The sequence below is a fragment of the Corythoichthys intestinalis genome, chromosome 6 (genome assembly GCF_030265065.1).
Source record: "Corythoichthys intestinalis isolate RoL2023-P3 chromosome 6, ASM3026506v1, whole genome shotgun sequence".
NCBI classification, from domain to species: Eukaryota; Metazoa; Chordata; class Actinopteri; order Syngnathiformes; family Syngnathidae; genus Corythoichthys; species Corythoichthys intestinalis.
In genome coordinates this window covers 43725678-43748867 of record NC_080400.1, presented here as the reverse complement: position 1 = coordinate 43748867, position 23190 = coordinate 43725678, and the positions used below count along the sequence as shown (strand labels likewise).

Below are 23190 nucleotides of genomic sequence, written 5' to 3'. Positions count from 1 at the left end.
GTTGGTTGCAATTCTTATTAGAAATTGGTGGATGGGAACAGAAAGTCCAAAATCGTACTGCTTTTAGAAAGCCCTTCTGAATATGCCGAATTTGTAAAAAATAACAGACTTCAGAACGTATTGACGTGACACATTTGCCATTCACTGCATCACGCCTTCCCGAAGGGGGCCGTCTCACATTCCGCTTCATTTATTAGCAGTCGGTCACATGCAACGATCTAACGCCGGATTTAGGTTGAAAAAGTATGAAAGATGTACTGCATACAAACAGGAAGGATTGTCTAAGGAGTGATTTGTTCGAGGATTCAAGGTAATTATTATATTTTTCGTACCATGCATGCATTTTGAAACATTCTGAAAAAAATCAATAGGAGAAATTAGCCGCACAGCATTGGCATTATACTTCGCAATGTTTACGTAAAATAAATGCTACCTGCACAATTTTTTTGCTTTTAACCAAGAATCGAGACTGTTTTACGTCCATATCTATAAAGAATTCAGGAATTTAAGCGTTTATTCACAAGAATTTTCAACGGAAAAAGCTCTTTCTTTACACATGGCGGACGCTAATTTCTATACTGACTAGCCTCATAGTTCGCAATATTTATGTAAAGTAAATGCTACCGGCACGTTTTTTTCCCCCACTTTTAACCAAGAATCGAGACGGTTTTACATCCATACCTATTAACAATTCAGGAATTTAAGCATTTATTCACAAGAATTTTCAACGGAAAAAGCTCTTTCTTTACATATGGCCGCCGCTAATTTCTTTACTGACTAGCCTCATAGTTCGCAATATTTATGTCAAATAAATGCTACCGGCACGTTTTTTCCCCCCACTTTTAACCAAGAATCGAGACGGTTTTACATCCATACCTAATAACAATTCAGGAATTTAAGCATTTATTCACAAGAATTTTCAACGGAAAAAGCTCTTTTTTTAATATGGCGGACGCTAATTTCTTTACTGACTAGCCTCATAGTTCGCAATATTTACGTAAAATAAATGCTACCTGCACATTTTTTTCCCCACTTTTAACCAAGAATCAAGACTGTTTGACGTCCATATCTATAAAAAAAAAATTCAGGGATTTAAGCATTTATTCACAAGAATTTTCAAAGGGAAAAACTCTTTGTCTGTGTTTGCACTCGGTCAGCTTTGATGGTGATAGGCCCCCTATGAATCGGCCCCGTGCCCCGTCAATACATAATGAAGTCTATGAAAATAATTAATCATTCATGCATGACACACCGATGTATATGTCCAGACACAAGCGCTGTATATTGTATGATAAAAGGAATTTATCAAATTAGAGCTACCAACTTGTATGATCGCACTCCATGATATTGGGATTCGCCACAAAGTATGCCATAGGAATCTGCAGGCATGTCTGCTTGTGTTTCAACAAATCTTGCATTGTGAACTTTGCATCCCATGTATTTGTTAGTCACACCAACTGAATTAGTCAGGATGCTTTGTTGATACGAAGGCAAGGCTCCTCCTAATACAAAAGTTTGCTACATGGAATGAAAGCTTTTTGTTCTGAAAAGAGACCCAGGATAAGATGGCTGCCATGCTCAATAAAAGAACTATTCATTATAGAAACAAAGCGGGAGAAAGCAATTTTGCCTTGAAAATCACCACGCTGAATCCAAGAAAGCCAATGGCTGTAATTAGACAGATACACTACAGATTCATTGAAAGATCAGTGTGTGAGTGCGTATGAGCAAATCTAGCATTTGTCGGTCTGTATGGATACAGTTATGTTTATGCTACAATGATCAACACCAATCATGTGCCATTCTAGTTTCCAGCATGCATGGGGGGTTACAAGCTGTTGTTAAAACACATGATTCTTCTAGTATGTTTAAAGGTTTAGTAGGAAGGTTGCCTATGTGTTTTGTTTTTGAAAAGATTGTAATCAAATAACACTCATCAAAAGTAACATCAGAACACACTAGACATAGGCAGTGACTATTGTTGTGCTGGTCATGGGACAAGTTTAATTAATAGTACCTGTGCCAATATACTTAAAAGCAATGCATCTGGTATGTACAATGTTGTTGTCATTGCAATATTAAATAATACAGTCTGTTTGTCAGTCAGTCTGTCATCCAGACTCCAGAGGATATGTTTGGAAAAAAATTAAGAGGCTTCCATGATGTACAATTTATTGTCTTCTTGAAGCAGTTTTATTAAAGGGATGTAGTCTGGTGAAACACATTCACGGACATTATTCGAAATATACCTCGTTTTAACCAATTAACAGTTTCTTAGACAAATAGCAAACTGTAGCTATACCATAGCCAAGAGCATACATGAAAGGTTTAATGAACATTTTCCTTTAAAATGGCTTTAAACTTTAAATAGGACTATGCTCTGGTATCAAGAATGAATATATACAGTATTTAAAATGAATAGTGTTCACTGCAAGTTTTTTTTAACCATCACCTACCTTCATGACTATGAAGATAACCAGTGTGACAAAGACGTTGACCTGCGGATGTTGCCAGGCCTGGGAGTGTCCGATGTAATCAAACTCTTCTGCAATGCCTTGTTTGGCCCATGTGCGGTTGTCAAGCAATGTCACCAGCGATTCCTTCTGGGTGAGCTGCAGGCCGTAGGAAGCAATTAATAAACATTATCATGATAATTACTTAAAAAAAAAATGACATGGGTAATTATGTTAATAACAGAATGACGTTTGGATTTGAAAAGAGGTACATAATATTCTAAATGTTGTACTCATTTACATTTTTGTCAAGATCTTTGCATAGTGTATAATGAATTGGTGATAAACATTCTGTCAAAAAAAAAAAATGTTTGTCATCAAGCTCCAACTAAAAAGGTGTATGTTCCAGGATTTAAAACGTCTGCAATTCATTGACATATTTTATTTGCTGTGTGTTTTTTTAATTTTTATTTTTAAATTATATACTGTGAATATATATAAATTTTATATTGTGGGACCGAATAATTATTTTGTGGTCGCATATGAGTGTTTTCTGCAAACATTATATATATATATATATATATATATAGACTTTCTTCAACGCAGGTCTTTAAACACAATTCAAATGTATTGTAGAAGACAAGACATGATGAGATTTGCTGAATTTGTAAAATGAAATGTCAGCTATCCACAATGGCCTGCAAAGAGATTTTGGGTAAGACCATAATCAGTTGATCTTAAAAGGTTTCTCATACGGGCATGAAAGACTGATTTGAGAAAATGTTGCATGCATACACATGAAGACCTTTACAAGTAGTAATAAAGTGTAAGCAAAATCAAACCTTCGCAAGCATTTCTCACTTAACGAATAACATCAAGGAACAATGTGTGCATCTGTGTGATGTGCGCGTAGGTATGAATCAGATGATACGGAATACAAGTGGATACAAAAATGTGTGTGGTTAACCATTTATGTTGAACATAAACATCTAGGAAATAACTAAATTTGATGCAGACGTTCTATACAGTAACAAAAACAAGATATGGGCAGAACACATTACAGCAGCACAACTGCTCATTAATCAAATTTCCTTTAGTGAAGGTTACAATGCAGCAGTTGCATATAATTGAAGTGGAGGACACCTACCTTGCCAGCCATGAACTGTCCAAAGCCAGGGGGGAATGTGAGCGTGGAAACTAATAGAGTTACCAGTGCTGGATACAGAAGACGTCTGAGAGAATGATTCAAAATTAAAAACTCAAAAAGGAATCACCCAGAGGCATTAATTAAACAATGGTAAATGCTCATGTCATTCATACATACATACAGTAGACTGTAATTAAAAGTTAAATGTGCTGGATTCACTTAACAATAGATTACTGTTTCCTTTTATATCAACAAATTACCAACCACAGAGCTCTAAGCCATCAAGGTGCAGAACATTGTATACCGTATTTTTCGGACTATAAGTCACATTTTTTTTTTTTTTTCATAGTTTGGGTGGGGCTGTGACTTATACTCAAAAGCGACTTATGTGTGAAATTATTAACACATTATGATGTCATTTCACATGTTATTTTGGTGTTTTGGAGTGACACTGATGGTTTGGTAAATTTGTTTGCATGTTCTTCATGTTCTATGCCATATTTATCTGAATAACTTAATAGATATGGCCACGTTTGCGTTGCCTTTGGCAACGTGTGTTCAATTGTATTACAGACTTTTTTATATTGAAATGCATGCTTTTAATTTGTGGCGCTTTCACGCCCACGTGGGGGCGCACTCGTACTTGTTTACGTGAAGAAGAGCGCTCACACACCAGAAGAAGACGGACATCTACGTAGTTGTAAGTGAGTGGGCGAGTTAGCGAGAGAGAAACACGGCTGCGAACCTACGTTCATTGTTTATGCTTTTAAAATATCTCTACAGAGGCAACGCCTGTTTGTATCATCTTTTCTGTTGTGTTTTCCACCCACGATTGTACACTTAGAGCCAATTGTGTGGTTGTTTGAACGATGTGCTAATGCTGGCGAACGCATGCTAACCGTTTGTGTCATCACTGTAATAGCACGTAATTATCATTAATTTACGTTGATGCCAACCTGTTTGGTATCGAGGACGAAATTGATTCAGCAAATTACATGGACGTCCAGCATCGTCATTTGGGAGTTTAGCTCGCTGTATAGCCAGGACCGAGCCGTAGCGTCCTGGTGAGGACAGTATATTTGCATTTCGTTGTTCATGCATCATGTAACATTATACTGTACACTTAATCAGCATGTTGTTCTCTATTGTATTTTTATATTAAATTGCCTTTCAATATGACATATCTGTTCTATGTGTTGGATTTTATCGAGTAAATTTCCCCCCAAAAATGCGACTTATACTCCGGTGCGACTTATATATGTTTTTTTTCTTCTTCATTGGGCATTTTATGGCTGGTGCGACTTATACTCAGGTGCGCCTTATAGTTACCGAAAAATACGGTATGAACAAAACAAAAATAATTAAAAAGACATTTTATTTGTATTGTATTTCGGTAAAATTAGACTTAAATGTACTTAAAAATCCACTTCAAAAGGGAAAAAGTGATATTGAGAAAAAGTTTTTTAAAAAATCAATAAATAAAACGTATGATAAATGGAATTTAAAAAAAACTATAGTGGATTAAAAAAGTTCAACAGAACAGAAAAAAAAAAACCACTAACAAACAAAAATAATGTAATGTAATAATTCAAATCTATTACACATGAGTTAAATAATTGTAATATTATTTATTAGATTAATACATTATAAAATTCCCATAATTCATCAAATAAATACAAAAATAATTCATTATAGTTAAACAGTTCTAATTTCCTTCACGGGATGACTAAATATAACTAGTAAGCATCTATTAGACCTCAGTATCCGTCCACCCATCTATCTATCTATCTATCTATCTATCTATCTATCTATCTATCTATCTATCTATCTATCTATCTATCTATCTATCTATCTATCTATCTATCTATCTATCTATCTATCTATCTATCTATCTATCTATCTATCTATCTATCTATCTATCTATCTATCTATCTATCTATCTATCTATCTATCTATCTATCTATCCATACATACATACATACATACATACATACATACATACATACATACATATATATATACAGTATATATAAAATTAAAAACCAAACCGTTTGACACAAAGAAAAATGACTACCCCAAATATAGACTATAACATTACATAACACACACACACACACACAAAAAAAGTGAAATACTTACCATTATAAATCAGGTGTACAAAAAGAGTTAGTTTGGGAAGTTTGAAAATGAAATGTCTGTTTTATAATGACTCCAAACAATGAGCCAGCTTAGGTACTTCAGACACTTTACCAATCACTGCCTAGAAAATGCTTCTGTCCCCATGGTTGCTTAACAATGACAAGTGGCATAAGGGTTTTAATAGAGAGTGGCCATGCTTTCAGATGTAGATTCTTAATAATATACAATGATGAGCCTTACTTTTTCATAAGAAATCTGTTGATGGCCTTTTGATTCCTGATGAACTGGACAATGAGTCGGTTGAGGTAAACGAACAAAGCTCCACCAAAACCACTTGCAATACTACAAAGAAAAACAGCCATAAATCAGAGATGAAATATTGGAGTTTGAGAGTGCTCCTGTAATGTAGGAGTCATAGTGATGAAGGGGGGAAAAAACTGTATCAAATGCATTACTTAGTGGTTAAACAGGTTAAAAATAAAGCACTTTCACCATGTCAGCATTGTACACATTTAGTAGTCTTTTGAAGACGCTTGTCTCAAGCCACTGAGGTGACATCATCTTTAATATTATCATAAACAGTGATTCCAATTTGGTGGGAGTATTCATGAAATCCCCCAAATCATTTGGTGAACCTTGGAAAGACCACTGTACTGTGTTCACTCTGATGGATTAAATGCCAAAGTGAAATGAAAACACATGTAATGGTGTTGTTCAGTGACTGAAGAGGAATGGGCTGTTGTCATCTAGTGATTGGTAACACTGTTGTTTCACTACAGAAAGGTCCGGTTTGTGTTGCGCTATTACATTTAGGTTGTGCTTTTTTGTGTGAAGTTTATGTGTACTTTCAGTGTTTACGTCCAAAAACATGCACAGTATCCAAAAGTTGTTTTCCGTGCGAATATGAAAAGTTGTTTGTCTGTCCTAGAAATTAAGTACAGTGTATGTCAGTGGAAAAGGCCAACCTCTGGTAGGGATATCCCAATACACCTAATCAGATTTTTTCTTGATTCGTTTTGCCAATGCAATCCAATACCTATATTTTTAGACCAGTGTTTTTCAACCTTTTCTGAGTCACGGCACATTTTTACATTGGAAAAAATCTCACGGCACACCACAAACCAAAAATGTTCCAAAATTGCTTTCTGTACAGTACCGGTATTTAATTTTAAAATAATTTCTCAATATTTATATTTACTCAGTGTGAAACTTGTGCCTGTTTAGATGAACACAAAGCCGATATCCTAGCAGGAATCATCGTCAACAGCTCTCAGTCTCGCTCTCTCTGTTATTATTTTTTTTTTGCAGTTAGGTTTGAAAAGCTCACAATTATCAGACAGGGGGACTTTAGCAATGTCTTTAACCGCATCAGGGCCAAGCATCTCGCTGACAATAGCTTTGCAGGCAGGTAGTATTAAGGTCTCTGCCACAGTGTGTGACTTTGGATTTAGCAACAAGTTCAGCGGCTTTCTCATTTACCTGTGTAGTTTTTCTCAAAAAGTTGCCTGTTTTTTCTGTGTTTTCACAAAGGCGAACAAAATAGTCCATGGACTAGTTTTAAAATGACAGATGTTTTGTTTGGAGATGACGTTTAGGATAGCTTCTCGTGTCGCGTTCAAGAACTGCTCGGATTTCTAGCCGTCAGCCATTTTGCTCTCCTCGACAATGTGTTGGAATAAGACACAGGGAGGATTGATGGTCGTCACATATGGATGAAATAGAAAGGACACTTTCGTGCATATTGACTCTTGACGAGTCTAATCAAATGATGTACAGCAGACATGCTGTGGTCCACATTGTCGCGGACAGCAAGGTTGCAGATGGCTAGAAATCCGAGCAGTGATTGAACGCGACACTGGCAATACTTCGCTTATCTGGACACTACTGCAACTTTCTATCTAATCCTTCCTTCCTACTGCAACTCGGCTCGTCGAATAAAAAAAAAAAAATAGATGAATAAATAAAAATACAGAAAATAAAAAAGCGACATAGGATCATTTCTCGCGGCACACCTGACGATCTCTCACGGCACACTGGTTGAAAAACACTGTTTTAGACCATCAAAAATAATACAAAGTACTAATGCAACCAGGAATATGTTAGCCTGGTAAATGAGCCTAACTTTCACAAAGTACAAGACAAATGGCAAGCCCGTATGGTCTTCTGTGGCTTCCTTTGGATTTCCAATCTGGAACAACAAATAAAAGCACGTGAAGCAGGACTTTATGATGCATCATTAATGAAATGTCAGCGAATCTTTTTTTACACTCCTTGGAGTTTTTGAAGGTGTGCTTTCTTGTTTTTTTTCCTGTATATCTGATATCTGATCTGAGGCTGCTGTAGGGGACTCGATAGCACTTATTTCAGTTTCCTGCTATTGCTTGTACAACATAAGGCAGTGGTCTCCAAACTATTCCACATTTGGCCGCAGGATTTCACTTGCATAACAACACCACACCTTTTCACCAATCTGGTGTTTTACAAGTGTAATTAATCAGTTGATTGCAGTCAGGGGCTGCTTGTTTTAGCAGAAACTTCATTTGTTAAACTGTCTGTGCTCGATTGGTAGGAACAAAAACCGTGGCGATCGAGGATCCGTTTGGAGACCCTGGACATCGAAATGCGAGAACATTAAAACAAACTTTTCACATACTGTACGGTCTGACTTGCTGTCACACTGAGTCAAAGGCAGACCTAATTTGCATTTTTTTTTTCAACTTTTAGCTTTTGTTCCATTTTCAAAAACCATGTACTCTTAGATTTTCCCCCTTAAAACGGCAGTTATCGTTCGCCGGTGCACACATTCAATTCAACTGCATGCTATAAGTTGTGAACTAAAAATTGACTAGAACTGACAGGGTCAGTCGCGTTGCGTTTACGTCACATCCGTGCATGCTTCTGTGGTTGGTGCTTTCAGATTCAGTCTGTGCTTATTAGCTCGACCTCTAGCGTCGATAATGAAATTCAGCCAAAACCGCAAAAGGCCAGACTGACTTGTCATGTGTCTTGTACATGGTGGATTCTAGCCTGGCTAGCCAGGCTACTATTGCGTACCGTAAATACTGTAGGTCAGTTTCATTATTTTGGTTTAAAAAATGAACTCTATTGTAACAAACATTCTCTTCCAATCAGGTTGTAAAAATAACATTTTAATTCTTCTACAGAATGAAACACACATTTCTTTTTTTTTTTTAAACAATGTATTCTGTTCAGGTCAAAATTACCCGGTTTTCAATTTTGTGCATGCAAAGATCCTTGGTTCTTTTTACCAGTCCAACCTGAAAACGAGTCAATCTTGACCTGAAAACAATATTACGCAAATGCTTAGTATTTTCTGGCTGAGTTAAATTATAGATCAAATTTAATCCGCTTGGAAAAATGTGGGCTGATTTCTAAAAGAAACAATTGTTAAATCAGAAAGGCCTACATTAAAAAAATGTTTAAAAAAAAAAAATGGGGACAAAAATGTTTCTTTGTTGTTGTTTCCAATTTGCAAACATCCCCTGTAATTGTATCTTTGTGAAAATCAAGCAGAACACTATTCTGTTCGTGAATCTCCTGTCTGGATGGAAGAAAAAAATATTTGAATTCGGTTCTTTGTTAAAGGGAGACAAGTCAATAATTGCAATATTGTGACAAATGCAAACATGCTAGGTGAGCATGAAGACTATTGTACTGCAGAATAAACCATCAATTTTAATTGGTCTATTTTCTTTGCTAGTCAAACTCACCCAATGACAGCAAAAGCAGGTAGCTCCTGGAGGTCAAATGGGAAATCTAGCCGGAATCTAGTCTTAAAAAGAGCTGTGATGGTCTCTAGAAAAATAAAGGAATAAAAGAAGGAAATTGAAAGCAATCATCAAAATAAGGAAATACTTAATGGAGTTCATGATGAAAGAAAACTGTATTGCATCTTGCAATCAGATGAAGTTAAATAAAGCCTTAAATGAATAGCTTCATTTTGCTCAACAGCAAATTGAGAGTTTGAATATGTTCTTTGGTGGTTTGACAACACAAAATACGTCATTAAATTGGGTGTAAAGTTTTGTATTATTTGATTTTTTGCTGGTATTACAGTAAATTGGTTTCAGTTGAGAACATTTAACATTTCCTTTCATGCAATTTGCCTTGAGGGTTTGTTTACTCTCTTCACATCGTTTGCTTCGTGCAAAAAAGCCCTACACCATAGCCACAATGCAAGCACCACTGTCGTGGATGTGCAATCACACTTAATTCTAGAACAGCCCCCCCCCCTAAAAAAAGCATCTTCCAAAGGATTACACACACACCCCTGGCAATCAGAGGGTCACGACCCACTATTTGATAAGCACTGACTTAACGGAAGTTTAAGTCATTACCTTCGTCTCTGTTCCAAACAGCAAGCACTCTGAAGATGAAGGCACTGAAGGTAGCAGCAAAGAAACCTCTCCAATAGTTCCTCACCGCAAAAAATGTGGATGTTACTTCAATACTGAACAAGACACCTAAAAACCACAAATAACAGTTCTAATCAATGATGTGATCAGTTTCATCCCCTTGATTAAATTACTTCAAATGTGACATGAAACAAAAATTTCCCAACCACAATGTATTGTCACTTAATACAGAGATACGACAAAAATAAAAACAACTCTCACAATTTATAGATGTTTATCTATACCTAGGTATTGTGAAAAGGTCTACTGTAATTCGATAAGTGATCCTTCGCGGTTAATGGGGACCAGAACCTGAGGCGATAACAGAAAAACCGCTAAGTAGCTCAGCCCCCCGGAAATTTTTTTTGTTGTTGTTTTTTTTTTTTTGTGTGTGTGTTCAATGTATTTATTTAGATTTAGCATTGGAAAGAGATGCATGTTGTTTGTGACATGTTTTTACACTTTTTCCCCCCAAAGTATAATTTAAAAAATTACGTATATATTTTAATAAATGGTTTTCAGCACTTCAAATGTAATAATTACGATAAGTTGTAAACATGTTACTGTCCCACTGAATTATTTTTAAACAAGAATAAAGTAATGCAGTAGAAAAAAATACTTGGCTTTATAAAATGCTTCTGTTACAAACTGGTCAGGATCATTTTTAACATGTAGCGTTTATTGACACGAACACAACACGTCCGGCTGACTCGAACGTCACCACACACACACACACACACACACACACACACACACATGAATTCCAGCGCACACTTCCTTATCCACTCGCCCGTGCACACAGAGCCTGTCTCTTCCAAGGCAGCACTCGCAACAGTTCACTGAGTGAGTACTCAAATTCTCTCACTTACACACAATGAGTTGCCACAGCAACTGTTTAACAAGTTAAATGATTATTGATGCATGCGGCGCTTTAAAAGCTCATGACACTGGCAAGATCAAACACAAACATCTGTCAACATCGTTAACTTTAATTAGCAACTCTTGTGCAGTGCCTGACAAACAAAGAGCAGGGAAAGGGAGGGAGGGAGCGAGCGGTAGACTACGCAAACGGCTTGGGACAGCTTATCTGTATTTTTAGTTTATTTTAAGTCATGTCCTCTGCCCACCTATATACCCTTTAGTCTCCAGCTGCTATATCAGAATTTACAACATAATATACTCAAGCACAACAACAAGGAAACACCAAACTCCTGTGTGCCGGCACATTAAAACTGTTCTAGCCTTTAAAGACACTCTATACCGGATCCCTATGGACTCCGAAACGGCTCGACCGATTTTCTTGAAAATTGCACACATTTGTAGTAAAGGGTCTGCGAGTGTTCTGATATTAGGTTATGTATTGAAGTAACCCCGATAAGTATCGAAAATCGAAAAAAATCGGGTTGCAGAAGAAATGCGACAATTTGACAGTCGATATATCGTTAATAGGACAACTTTCAACAGTGGTGTTTTTGAAATGTAGGTCACGGCAAGGTCACGCTATGTGTGAGAAGGAAAAGTAGGTCACAGTGCAGTGGAGTGGAAGTTGACAAGTTGTTTAAGACGTAGTATATGGAGAATTCGCATAGTTTTCCAAAAGCTCTTTGCCTCGATTTTTTCATTTATCTTCAAAGATTTTCTTCACGCTTCGACCCCTGTGTGTAAACCAATGAACTCTGCCATCAAGTTTTCTTTCTGAAAAAAAAAAACCTGTTGCACGCAACAACACATAATCTATACAGGTAAATGGAAATTGGCATTATTAAATACTGAAACAATGTCAGGGGATTAAAAAATTGAATTTGAAAAAACTACAGTACATTGGCCCTGACTGTGTTAAATGGTATTCGGCCCTTAGAATTATGTGGTCTACATTTAGTCCTGCAATCTGACATTGAGACTCTTTTTTAAAAACGTCAACCATTTTTTGGGGTACCAAAATTAAAGAACTTGAGGCCCAAGGTGGTAAGTGGGGAACCACTGAATTGGCACTCAAAAATCATGGGGATGCCCTGATTTCGAGGTTTCTTATGTGTCAGTTTATAAAACCTCTCCCCCAACAACCTAGCACAGTAACCTGGCTTCACTGTCCCAAAACTGTTACCCCCTAAAATTTGTGTCCATAAAGTTATACTCATACAACATATTAAAATCTCACAATAATCACTACAATATTTTTTATTTATTGATGAAACTTCTTTACTATAGGCTCTGACTATTGCACAATTGCCCAAAATGTTCATGCCGTTATGCGTGGAAAAGAACAACAAAATGTATGTGGGCATGCATACCTAACCTCACATCAATCTTTGAAACTATCACAATTGCCCTAGTGTAGGGATCCCCAAACTTTTTCCGGTGAGGGCCACATAACTTTTTCCTTCTCTGATGAGGGGCCGGGTCAGTTTGTAACAGAAAAAGTGTGATGATTGCAGGAGTGCCTAAATGTAAAAATGTATTGTTTTTCAGAAAGCCACAATCAAATAACCCTTTCTGAATTCTTCACGGAACAAAAGTAATTAAAATAAAAATAATATTATATAATATAATATATAGGGCTGTCAAAATTATCGCGTTAATGGGCGGTAATTAATTTTTTTAAATTAATCACGTTAAAATATTTGACGCATTTAACGCACATGCCCCACTCAAACAGATTAAAATGACAGCACAGTGTCATGTCCATTTGTAATTTGTGTTTTTTGGTGTTTTGTCACCCTCTGCTGGCGCTTGGGTGCGACTGATTTGATGGGTTTCAGCACCTTGAGCATTGGGTAATTATTGACATCAACAATGGTGAGCTACTAGTTTATTTTTTGTTTGAAAATTTTACAAATTTTATTGAAACGAAAACATTAAGAGGGGTTTTAATATAAAATTTCTATAACTTATACTAACATTTATCTTTTAAGAACTACAAGTCTTTCTATCCATGGATTGCTTTAACAATGTTAATCATGTTAATGCCATCTTGTTGATTTATTGTTATAATAAACAAATACTGTACAGTACTTATGTACAGTATGTTGAATGTATATATCCGTCTTGTGTCTTATCTTTCCATTCCAACTATAATTTAAAGAAAAATATAGCATATTTTATAGATGGTTTGAATTGCGATTAATTACGATTAAAAATTTAAATCATTTGACAGCCCAAAATAGAATAGAATAGAATAGAATAGAATAGAATAGAACAACACTATAAATGAAATAGATAATAACCAAATAACCCTCTCTGGGTTCTTCACAGAAAAAAAGCCAGGAAATAAACAACACTTTTGAAAAAATATATATATATAAAAAAAAATGTTCAGGGGGCCGGACCAAATGTGGAGGCGGGCCGTATCCGGCCCGCGGGCTGTAGTTAGGGGACCCCTGCCCTAGTGTTTTAGATGTTGAGGACTTTAAGCATTGCTCTCACTGGCATGCGAACAAAAACTTATCCGGGAAAAAAAAATCTTATAATTAATATCAAATAAAATTATACTCACAAGAGCATATTATACTCAAGAAATTACAGCTGAAGTCTAAAAAAATAAAAAACTATTTCTCCTGAAATCTATAGACCTTTGCTACTGTATGACTTTGAACTGGGGAACTGGCTTCTAACTAAGATCAATAGGGTAACAATAACACATCGGCAAGTTTGAAGAGAAAGAAAGTAAGTACAATAAAAGTAGAAAGACATAAGTGGCTTTTTTGTGTTATTTATTAACAACTATTAAAGTTATTTTATCCTTTAAAGACTATCCCTTATCTGGTCGATGTGTATTAAGCAACTCACCTCCTATTGGGGCTGCAAAACAGCAACCTACTCCAACTGCACAGGCTCCTGCCAGCATCTCAATGTTTCTTGACTCGTTCTGAATTACAAACACACAAATACGGTGATTGTAAATTCCAGTCAGTTTTTTACCTACAGTGTGGTTGTAGGTAATTACATAGAGCAGATTGGAAATACGACCCACAAGGTTTCAAATTCTGCATGGTGCTTTGAGATGACAAATGATGAACTGCAGGGCAGAACGCAACAATGTGAAATACAGTATTATTGGAAAAAATAACAATTTGGTATGATGAGACAACCAGGTCAATGTTCCCTTTTACGTTTATGTGTAGTAAAATTCAGTTGGAAAAAAAATATATATATATATACTGTATATGTATATATATCGGTAATGATTTTATGCTAATATACAGCAGTCTTTAAAGTCAAAACCACTCCAAGTATTAGTAAATTAGATATCTTTACATTTCAGCAAAAATATGTATCCTACTAAGCTGCTTCTCTTTACACTGGATAATTGCAGCACTACTTGATTCATTTAACACATGTGGCAGGTCAGCCTTGAAGAGAATGCCACAGGCCGCCAGGCTTTATTAGCATAACTCCCACAAGTAAGGGGAAAATAAGGCTTTATATGAGACGTGTATGCTCTTGCATTGCATCCTTACTGGTCCACACAAGTTTCTCTGAGTCTACCTTCTTATTGTCTTCAGTGTTATACTATACAGTGTATCATAAAAGTGAGTACACCCCTCGCATTTCTGCAGATATTTAAGTATATATTTTCATGGGACAGCACTGACAAAATGGCACTTTGACACATGAAAAGTAATCTGTTTGCAGCTTATATAGTAAAGTTAATTTATTTTCCCCTCAAAATAACTCAAAATATAGCCATTAATATCTAAACCCCTGGCAACAAAAGTGAGTACACCCCTTAGAAACGACGTACATCCCTAAATGTCCAAATTGAGTACTGCTTGCCATTTCCTTTCAAAATGTCATGTGACTCGTTACAGGAGTAGTGTCAGCATTGCTGCAGAGATTGACGAGTTGAGGGGGTCAGCCTGTTAGTACTCAGACAGTACGCCGCACTCTACATCAAATTGGTGTGCATGGCTGTCACCCCAGGAGGAAACCTCTTCTGAAGGTAGTACACAAGAAACTACAAGTACTGTGTGCTGTAGCTGAGCAGCTGTGCTTCTTTTCCTTTAGAGTTCCTTCATCGTTGCCAATAAAATAATATGTTTTCATGAGGGAACCATGGTCATTGCTGGATGCTCAGTGCCCGGCTGCAACTTCCAGACTGATGATGTGCCTGAGGCAATCGCCATTGCCCTGCTGCTGAACCACGGACTTGCCCATCGTCCTGCTTCGCCTGCTATTGCTGCACAAGCCCAGCCACATACACCTCAAGGACCGAAGCTGGAGCGGCCTAGACTTGACAATAGTGGGTCAGTCTAGGTATGGAATGTATTGATCTGCCGTTGGAATGTCTTCTGCATCAACTCAGGGATAAGTGCTGCCCAAGACCCGTTTCAGTTGTTCCAACTTGGTGAAAGCCTGCTTAAAGCTGAGCCCAACGCAGCTTCAGGGTCACAACCTCACCTCATCCCAGTGGCTACACGTGTCCTGCGTACAGAGTTGCTACATATACACCAGAAGCGCAATGAGGTGTTCTGGGGGTTTTCAGCGAGGGTACGGACAAGGCAGAGACGTACGCCTAGCGGGCAGTGCGCGACTACAGCAGTGCTTCTCAATTATTTTCTGTTATGCCCCCCAAAGGAAGACGTAAATGTTTCGCGCCCCCCCAAACTCTACCACCACTGTAAATAGTAGCATTTGTCTATAATATTACTATTATAAGTACGCCTCTGCCTCACATTGTATCCTTTTTTTCTATTAGAGAAAATAACCGAGATCAACTTATAAAGTATAACTTTATTAACATTGTTTTGTTTGTAACAGAAAAGACTTAACGCGCATCAATTTGCCTGAATTAAAAAAAAGTCACATCCAAACTGGAAAAATACACTCAAGGTACATTTTTGACCATCTGATACTGAAAAATAAAATCAGTAAATAATAACAAATTCAAATTGATTAGAAACATTAACTCATGAGGACAATATGCCAAAAAATTTGAATAGAAGAAGAAGAACGAAAAAAAAAAAGTGTCTTTGGACAGAAGGACAGTTTGTCTTTAAGTGGCGTCTTAATCTATTTGGCTTCCGGCTGTCCGCTATAATCATTTTTAGACACAGTAAACAGTGGTCTTTCCTGATCCACCACTGTATTAAATGTCAAAGCCAAAAGGCAAACGGCCCGCAAAAAGCGCATTCTCGGCGGCCGAGTAAGAACCGTAGGTGAGGGCGGCCGTCGTGACAATCCCCAGCCGAAAATGGCACTTCTCGGGCGGACACGTGAGAACCGGAGAAGACAGTGGGTCGCTGCGTGAGTCCGGCCGGAAAACGGCTTTCGAAAACGGCGCACAGCTCTCCAGCTCGTCATTAGTCTCTTCCGTGTGCTCCTGCTTACTTCAAAAACACTGCGCACACTTTGAAAATGAGAGCGCCACTGCCACCCACTGAGTGGATATGCAAGTACACTTTATTCTAGTACGGCAAAAAAAAAAAAAAAAAGCATGTTCCCCGAGGTCACACGCGCCACCCCTGGCATCGCTCTCAAATAGTGGGGCGCGCCCCACTATTTGAGAAGTACTGGACTACAGTAAGGATGTGGACTATACCGACCACATTATTTTCAATGTCTTAATCAATGGCATCTACGATGCTAAAATACGCAGAGACACTTGGTTTGCCTGATGTCCTCCTGAAGCCAGTTAACAATGTGGTTGCTCTCGTCGAGAACAAGGAAATGGCCCGTATTGCCCTCCCATCATCAGACCTGTCCGCCTTGTCGCCGTTCCAACGCATTAAAGAAGGCTCCTCTGCCGGCCCCCTTCCCCGTCCATGGACTAGTGGACAGGGCCAAGCGTGCGTCATGCCTGTACTGTAAGTGCGCCTTCAACGTCTTTGTTGAAGGACCTCAAGAATGGAATACGAAGCCACATCAATTCAGCAGTGACAGCTACAAGGCTCGCCTTCATAGGAAGTGACTGCAGCCGACAGCTGACAGTCAGCAGCCCACCACTAGGTCAGAGTTGTTCTCCTTGGTCACAGCGATTCAATCCGGGACCTGCACTGGCCAGCATTGCCGGAATCGTCGCTGCCAACTGTTGTCTCCTTTAGGGTTCCCTCATCTTTGTCAATAAAATAATCTAAAATTGACATTGAGGGATATTTCTTCAAGCCTTTCAATTCAAAAACAGAGTGAGTGGGGGGGGGGGGGGGGTCATAAATGTTTGATCATTTTTCTCTTAAACAATGTGTTATGTATATCGCGCATATAGAAAAATGGCCCATATTGTGATTGGAGATTTTTTTTTCCATATCGCACAGCACTAGGTTGCAGTGTTAAGGTTATTATTAGAGATGTGACAGAAAATTCGGCGGCGGAAACCGCTAAAATTGCATTCTCGATTTTCAGTTAAAAGGTCGCAAGTTTACCACCGAAAAGTGTGAAGAACCTTTGTCCTCTTGTGATGATGTCATCAAAACACAACGAGCTAACACTTGGCTCACAGCCAACAGGTACGCGGTTTGGAAGTATTTTGAGGTATCAAAGAAACACAGAATATTTAGATGAAGGAAAATAAATACATTTGATTTATCGCTTCTACACGCTTCAGAAGTTGCTTTTCATTGATGTCCCACGTCACATAGAGTACAGTGCATTTGAGCTTGTGCGTGAGTATTTTGGAGTTTATTTGTATAATGTTCGCTTGATTAGAGTAGTATTTAAATCCATACATGTACATTTGCTGTGGTTTAGTACAATATGTTTGTATGTAGCACGACTACTTCCTCGTTTTGTCACTTTTTTTTGCAACTTCCACACCCCTTCTGCCAGTTGTCGCTTAATCTGGCTGGAAGCGACTTCTTTCGGCTTGGTTGCCGCTAGGACGTGGCCCACTCGCCTGACTCTCGATCGATTCCACTTATTGCAAAAGATGTGTTATTTTAATAGTAAAAAACATTACAATAGCCTTGTAAAGAGCTTTACTAGTTTCGGCGAGAACGGGATAGTTTTTTTTTTGTTGTTGTTGTGAACTACAGTCCCACACAAACATATATCAAGATCTCATTTAGCTTAGAAATTGGAGGCATCAGACCCATTATTCGAGGGTCCCAAATTTGCCAAGACGTGTGTGTCTGCGTCTACCGAACAGAATGCTATAATGATGCCAGCGCTCACTGCAGCCGGGAACGCACTCTCCCAGTGGCGGTTTAAAGGGGGGACCACAGTGGCACTGGCTGGCACCCTCTCTAATTTGAATGGCCCCGAAGTGCCCCAGTTCCCATTTGATTACGAATAATAGCAATTGAGAGAGTGAATCCTCTGTTTCTGAAGTGAGAGAAAATGAGATAATTTTGTCTCTACAGCATGCTAAATATTAATGTTACTTTTGTGTTTAAAATTGATTCTTTTATAGGGGTGCAAGATATCCATTTTTTGAAACTGATATCGATAACTTCCTGCTCCTCAAGGTCGATACCGATACGATAACCGATAACATATCATTTTTAAATGTATATTCACATGGGTTTTTGAACACGTGTAGGCCAAAAATACAAATGATGGATTCAGCATAGACTTGCCATTGACCATGAACATTATTATAATAAACAAAACAAAGACAAGAACTGTTTTGACTTCAAATAAAGTGCCCCTATTTATTTTTTCAAATAAATAAAATTTGAGTCAATCACAATCAATTAGTCAATATCATTAATGATGTGTTTTCCTGAGCAATGAGCACTCAACTAAAACAAACATGAACCCAATAGGTCTTGTGCTTTGTCAGCAGATAAAACATTTTTTGCAAAAGGAAAGGAGACTTTTGTGGTCTTGGTCCATGAAACAACTCAAACGCACACATTCCAATCCACCGACACCGTGGCAAAAATAATATATATTATCGGGCCTATTGATAATGTTATTGGATTTCTTGTGATGACGTCATAATTCCTTTTTGTCGGACCGATAATTATCATGCACCTCTAATTTTTTAAAAAGAGATTAAATGTGTTGTTCCATGTACTTTATTGTATCCTTACATGCACACATTATGATTGAATTCGGATTAATACAAACTTGACTAGTTTTTACCAGTAGTAGTTCTTATCAAATGTTTTTACGGCCTCATGCAGGATAATCTGCGTATTGCCTTGTTGACCAAAACAAACATTGAACTAAGATGGCAGCGACACTTGGCCCCTGAAGGTTATATGAGGCCCCTTCTTGGCCCAAGTTTCAGAAAAATCCGACAACCACCACAAGTGGTTCCAATATTCGGTTTTGGCCAATAATTTTGCTTTTGGTGAATCCCTTCCTATTTTGCAGGTTTTCTTTTTAAACAACAAGAAAAACATTTGTCATATCAGTCTTCACATAAAGATGAGGCCAGTGCAGCCCTTTTCGATACGACTCCTACAATTGCCTCAATGAGTTTCTGACTGCATCTCATTTGAAGAGGCAGGAACCACCTCCTAGAGTTTTGGAGAGTATGCCGCCATCCTTATAGATTTTCATCTTAACAATGCTTCACAGACTCTCAAGAGGATTGATGTCAAACCACAATTTCTCTTTCCCTTTATATGCACGGCATTTTCTGCCGCATGGGTTGTGAGCTGACTTGCATAAGAATTATTTTACTGTGGAGAGCATTATTCTTTTTACGTCATGGCAGGAAGGGGTCGGCCATAAAATCCAGGCACCCTGGTAAGTCAAGCATCCCCCAACAAATCCTCACAGATGTCACAGAGAAATAATGGCCATCTCCATCCATGAGAATACCTCATTGTGATATTGGTTGGGGTTGGCTGAAACACAGCTTTCCTGTACGCATGACGCCAAGCTTTGGAGGATCCTGCAGTGAGAGGACTCATGAGACTCCAGCTGCTTCAAATACCCGATTCAACTGCCTCAACAATGGCTTGATAACTGTTTTCTTAATAAAATGCAATTGCCCTAAAGAAACATTACTAATTTCTTTTAATTAAACTTACCGAGGAAAACCATTATCAAACATGTTTAAAATATTTGTTTCAACAATCTAAGCAGACAAGAAAAAAAAACCATAAACTGTATGTATATTATATATATATATATATATATATATGTGTGTGTTGTGTTGTCAGTACAGCGTTACTAACCAGTATTCTGATTAAAGTTAGTTTCCTTAGTGTCTGTGCGTTACTATTTTTTAATTGCCTCATAATGTATGTAGGATGATGAATATTGTAATTATGTACAAAGAGCATTTTGATTAAAAAATGCTAGAAAGATTCCCACTACGCGTTGGTTTCCATGGTAACCGCTCATAGTTAACTGCTGTTTTGGTCTCGAGTCACACGTGCTAAGTGTTTGGGACTGAGAAAGGCGTGACGAACGCGAGTGCACATTCTAGCCGAATACAGGCACCAGTTTAGATGCGCGAGGGAATGCTGATCTGTGTGCATCCATGAATGAATGCGAGTATTTTTCCTTCACTCTGGAGGGTTCCAGCGATAGGTTGGAGCCGCTACATGCGCAGCCGTTTTGTAGCTTTGACGTTAAAACGACGGGTAGTTATCGCCAGCAAGCATTGTTTACATCAAATTCGTGTTGCACAGTTATGTCGTGAGGTGACCTGTTCTTCTAGCATCTTTGGGATGTGTTGTAAGTCTGATTGAGTGTAAAGTATTTAGTAGCCGCCATGTTTTGTGGCCAAATTGACCGCGTGTGTGTACGGCGTATTTTGGGGTCGTGCACGCGCAGTCGCACCTGCCCCCACCTTTGTCTTTATTGCACAACTCATTTGTGTGCTGTCGATTATTCTGCAGTAAATTTGCATTGTTTTACATTGGCACTAATATGGTTTTAACCCTAACCTCTAACCCGAAGTTCAGAATTTTTAAAATTAGGCTCAATCTTCGAGTTAGCGGGGGTTTAATTAGTCAGTGGAGTTGTTTTCAACAAATTCAAAGCAGTTTGTCAGTTATTTGTTAGTTTCAGGACTCCTGAGTGACTAAGCTAGCGCGAGTCAATGGTGGTTGAAATCAACTCCATCGACGAATTAATCCCCCGCTAACTCGAAAATTAAGCCTTATGTGAAAAATTCGGATCCTCCCCTTTAAATTCACTTATCGGAAAGTCATTTACAGTGGGGAGAACAAGTATTTGATACACTGCCGATTTTGCTGGTTTTCCCACTTGCAAAGCATGTAGAGGTCTGTAATCTATATCATAAGTTCTCCTTAACTGTGAGGGACGGAATCTAATACAAAGAAACAGAAAATCACGTTGTATGATTTTTAAGTACGGTAATAAATTTGCATTTAATTGCATGAAATAAGTATTTCATACATCACAAAAATCGAACTGAGCATTTGGTACAGAAACTTTTGTTTGCTATTACAGATACCAAACGTTTCCTGTAGTCCTTGACAAGGTTTGCACACACTGCAGCAGGGATTTTGGGCCACTACTCCATGCAGATCTTCTCCAGAGCCTTCAGGTTTCGGGGCTGCTGCCGGGCAACACGGACTTTCAGCTCCCTCCATGGATTTTCTATCGGGTTCAGATCTGGTGACTGGCTAGGCCACTCCAGGACCTTAAGATGCTTCTTACGGAGCCACTCTTTAGTTGCCTTGGCTGTTTGCTTTGGGTCGTTGTCATGCTGGAAGACCCAGCCACGACCCATCTTCAGGGCTCTCACTGAAGGAAGGAGGTTGTCAGCCAAGATCTGGTGATACATAGCCCCATCCATCCTCCCCTCAATATGGCGCAGTCGTCCTGTACCCTTGGCAGAGAAGCAGCCCCATAAAATGATGTTTCCTCCTCCATGTTCCACGGTGGGATGGTGTTCTTGGGGTTGTACTCATCCTTCTTTTTCCTCCAAACACGACGAGCCGAGTTTGGACCAAAAAGTTCAATTTTGGTCTCATTCGACCACATGACCTTCTCCCATTGCTCCTCTGGATCATCCAGATGGTCAGTGGCAAACTTCAGACGTGTCTGGACATGCACTGGCTTCAGCAGCGGGACCTTGCGTGCGCTGTAGGATTTTAATCCATGACGGCGTAATGTGTTTCCGATGGTTTTCTTCGAGACTGTGGTTCCAGCTCTCTTCAGGTCATTGACCAGGTCCTGCCGTGTAGTTCTGGGCTGATCCCTCACCTTCCTCATGATCAGTGATGCCCCACGAGGTGAGATCTTGCATGGAGCTCCAGAACGAGGCAGATTGACCGTCAACTTGAACTTCTTCCATTTTCTAATAATCGCTCCAACAGTTGTTACCTTCTCACCAAGCTGCTTGCTTATTTTCCTGTAGCCCATCCCAGCCTTGTGCAGGTCTATTATTTTATCCCTGATGTCCTTACACAACTCTTTGGTCTTGGCCATTGTGGAGAGGTTGGAGTTTGTTTGTTTGAGTATGTGAACAGGTGTCTTTTATACAGGTAACAAGTTCAAACAGGTGCAGTTACTTCCGGTAATGAGTGAAGAACAGGAGGGGTTCTTAAAAAAGAACTAAGAGACGAAATATTTACTAGTTGGTAAAGTATCAAATACTTATTTCGTGCAGTTAAATACAAATGTATTATTTAAAAATTATACAATGTGATTTTCTGGATTTTTGTATTAGATTCAGTCCCTCACAGTTGATGAGAACTTATGATACAAATTACAGACCTCTACATGGCTTGCAAATGGGAAAACCAGCAAAATCGGCAGTGTATCAAATACTTGTTCTCCCCACTCTACATGTGATGACATTTTACAGTTGTCATTTATATGCTGAGGCAGCAAAGGGAGAAAGCTTTGCAGAAAGTAACCAATATTTTTTTCAAGTAATATAGTTACTTTGATGGTAAAGTCATCAGGAAAGTAGCTATATTACTTTTTTGAGCCGTATCAGTAATCTGGATTACTTTTTCAAGTAATCTGTGACAACACTTTATATACGTACAGTATATGCAAAAACCTCCCTAAAAAACTCAAATGTTTCAGTGTTTCCCACCAATGAAAGAGACTGTGGCGGCCCGCCACAGTCTCATTTGGGCCCGCCACAGTCTCGTTTGCGCCCCCCCCCCCCCCCCGCCGAAAAAAAAAAAAAAAAGATACTAATCAGATGCGTCAGTCA

The 23190-nt window shown here is 38.4% G+C and overlaps 1 protein-coding gene across 1 annotated transcript in view; it reads right to left on the bottom strand.

The window, feature by feature from the left end:
• Positions 1-23190, bottom strand: part of clcn2c (chloride channel 2c) — a 194984-nt gene that overhangs the window by 101036 nt on the left and 70758 nt on the right. The window contains exons 8-13 of the mRNA XM_057838103.1: positions 13941-14019; positions 10098-10223; positions 9471-9555; positions 5980-6081; positions 3601-3685; positions 2457-2612 (exon numbers count right to left, since the gene is read on the bottom strand). Coding sequence (XP_057694086.1) covers positions 2457-2612; positions 3601-3685; positions 5980-6081; positions 9471-9555; positions 10098-10223; positions 13941-14019 — 633 coding nt within the window. The remainder of the gene's footprint in view (positions 1-2456; positions 2613-3600; positions 3686-5979; positions 6082-9470; positions 9556-10097; positions 10224-13940; positions 14020-23190) is intronic.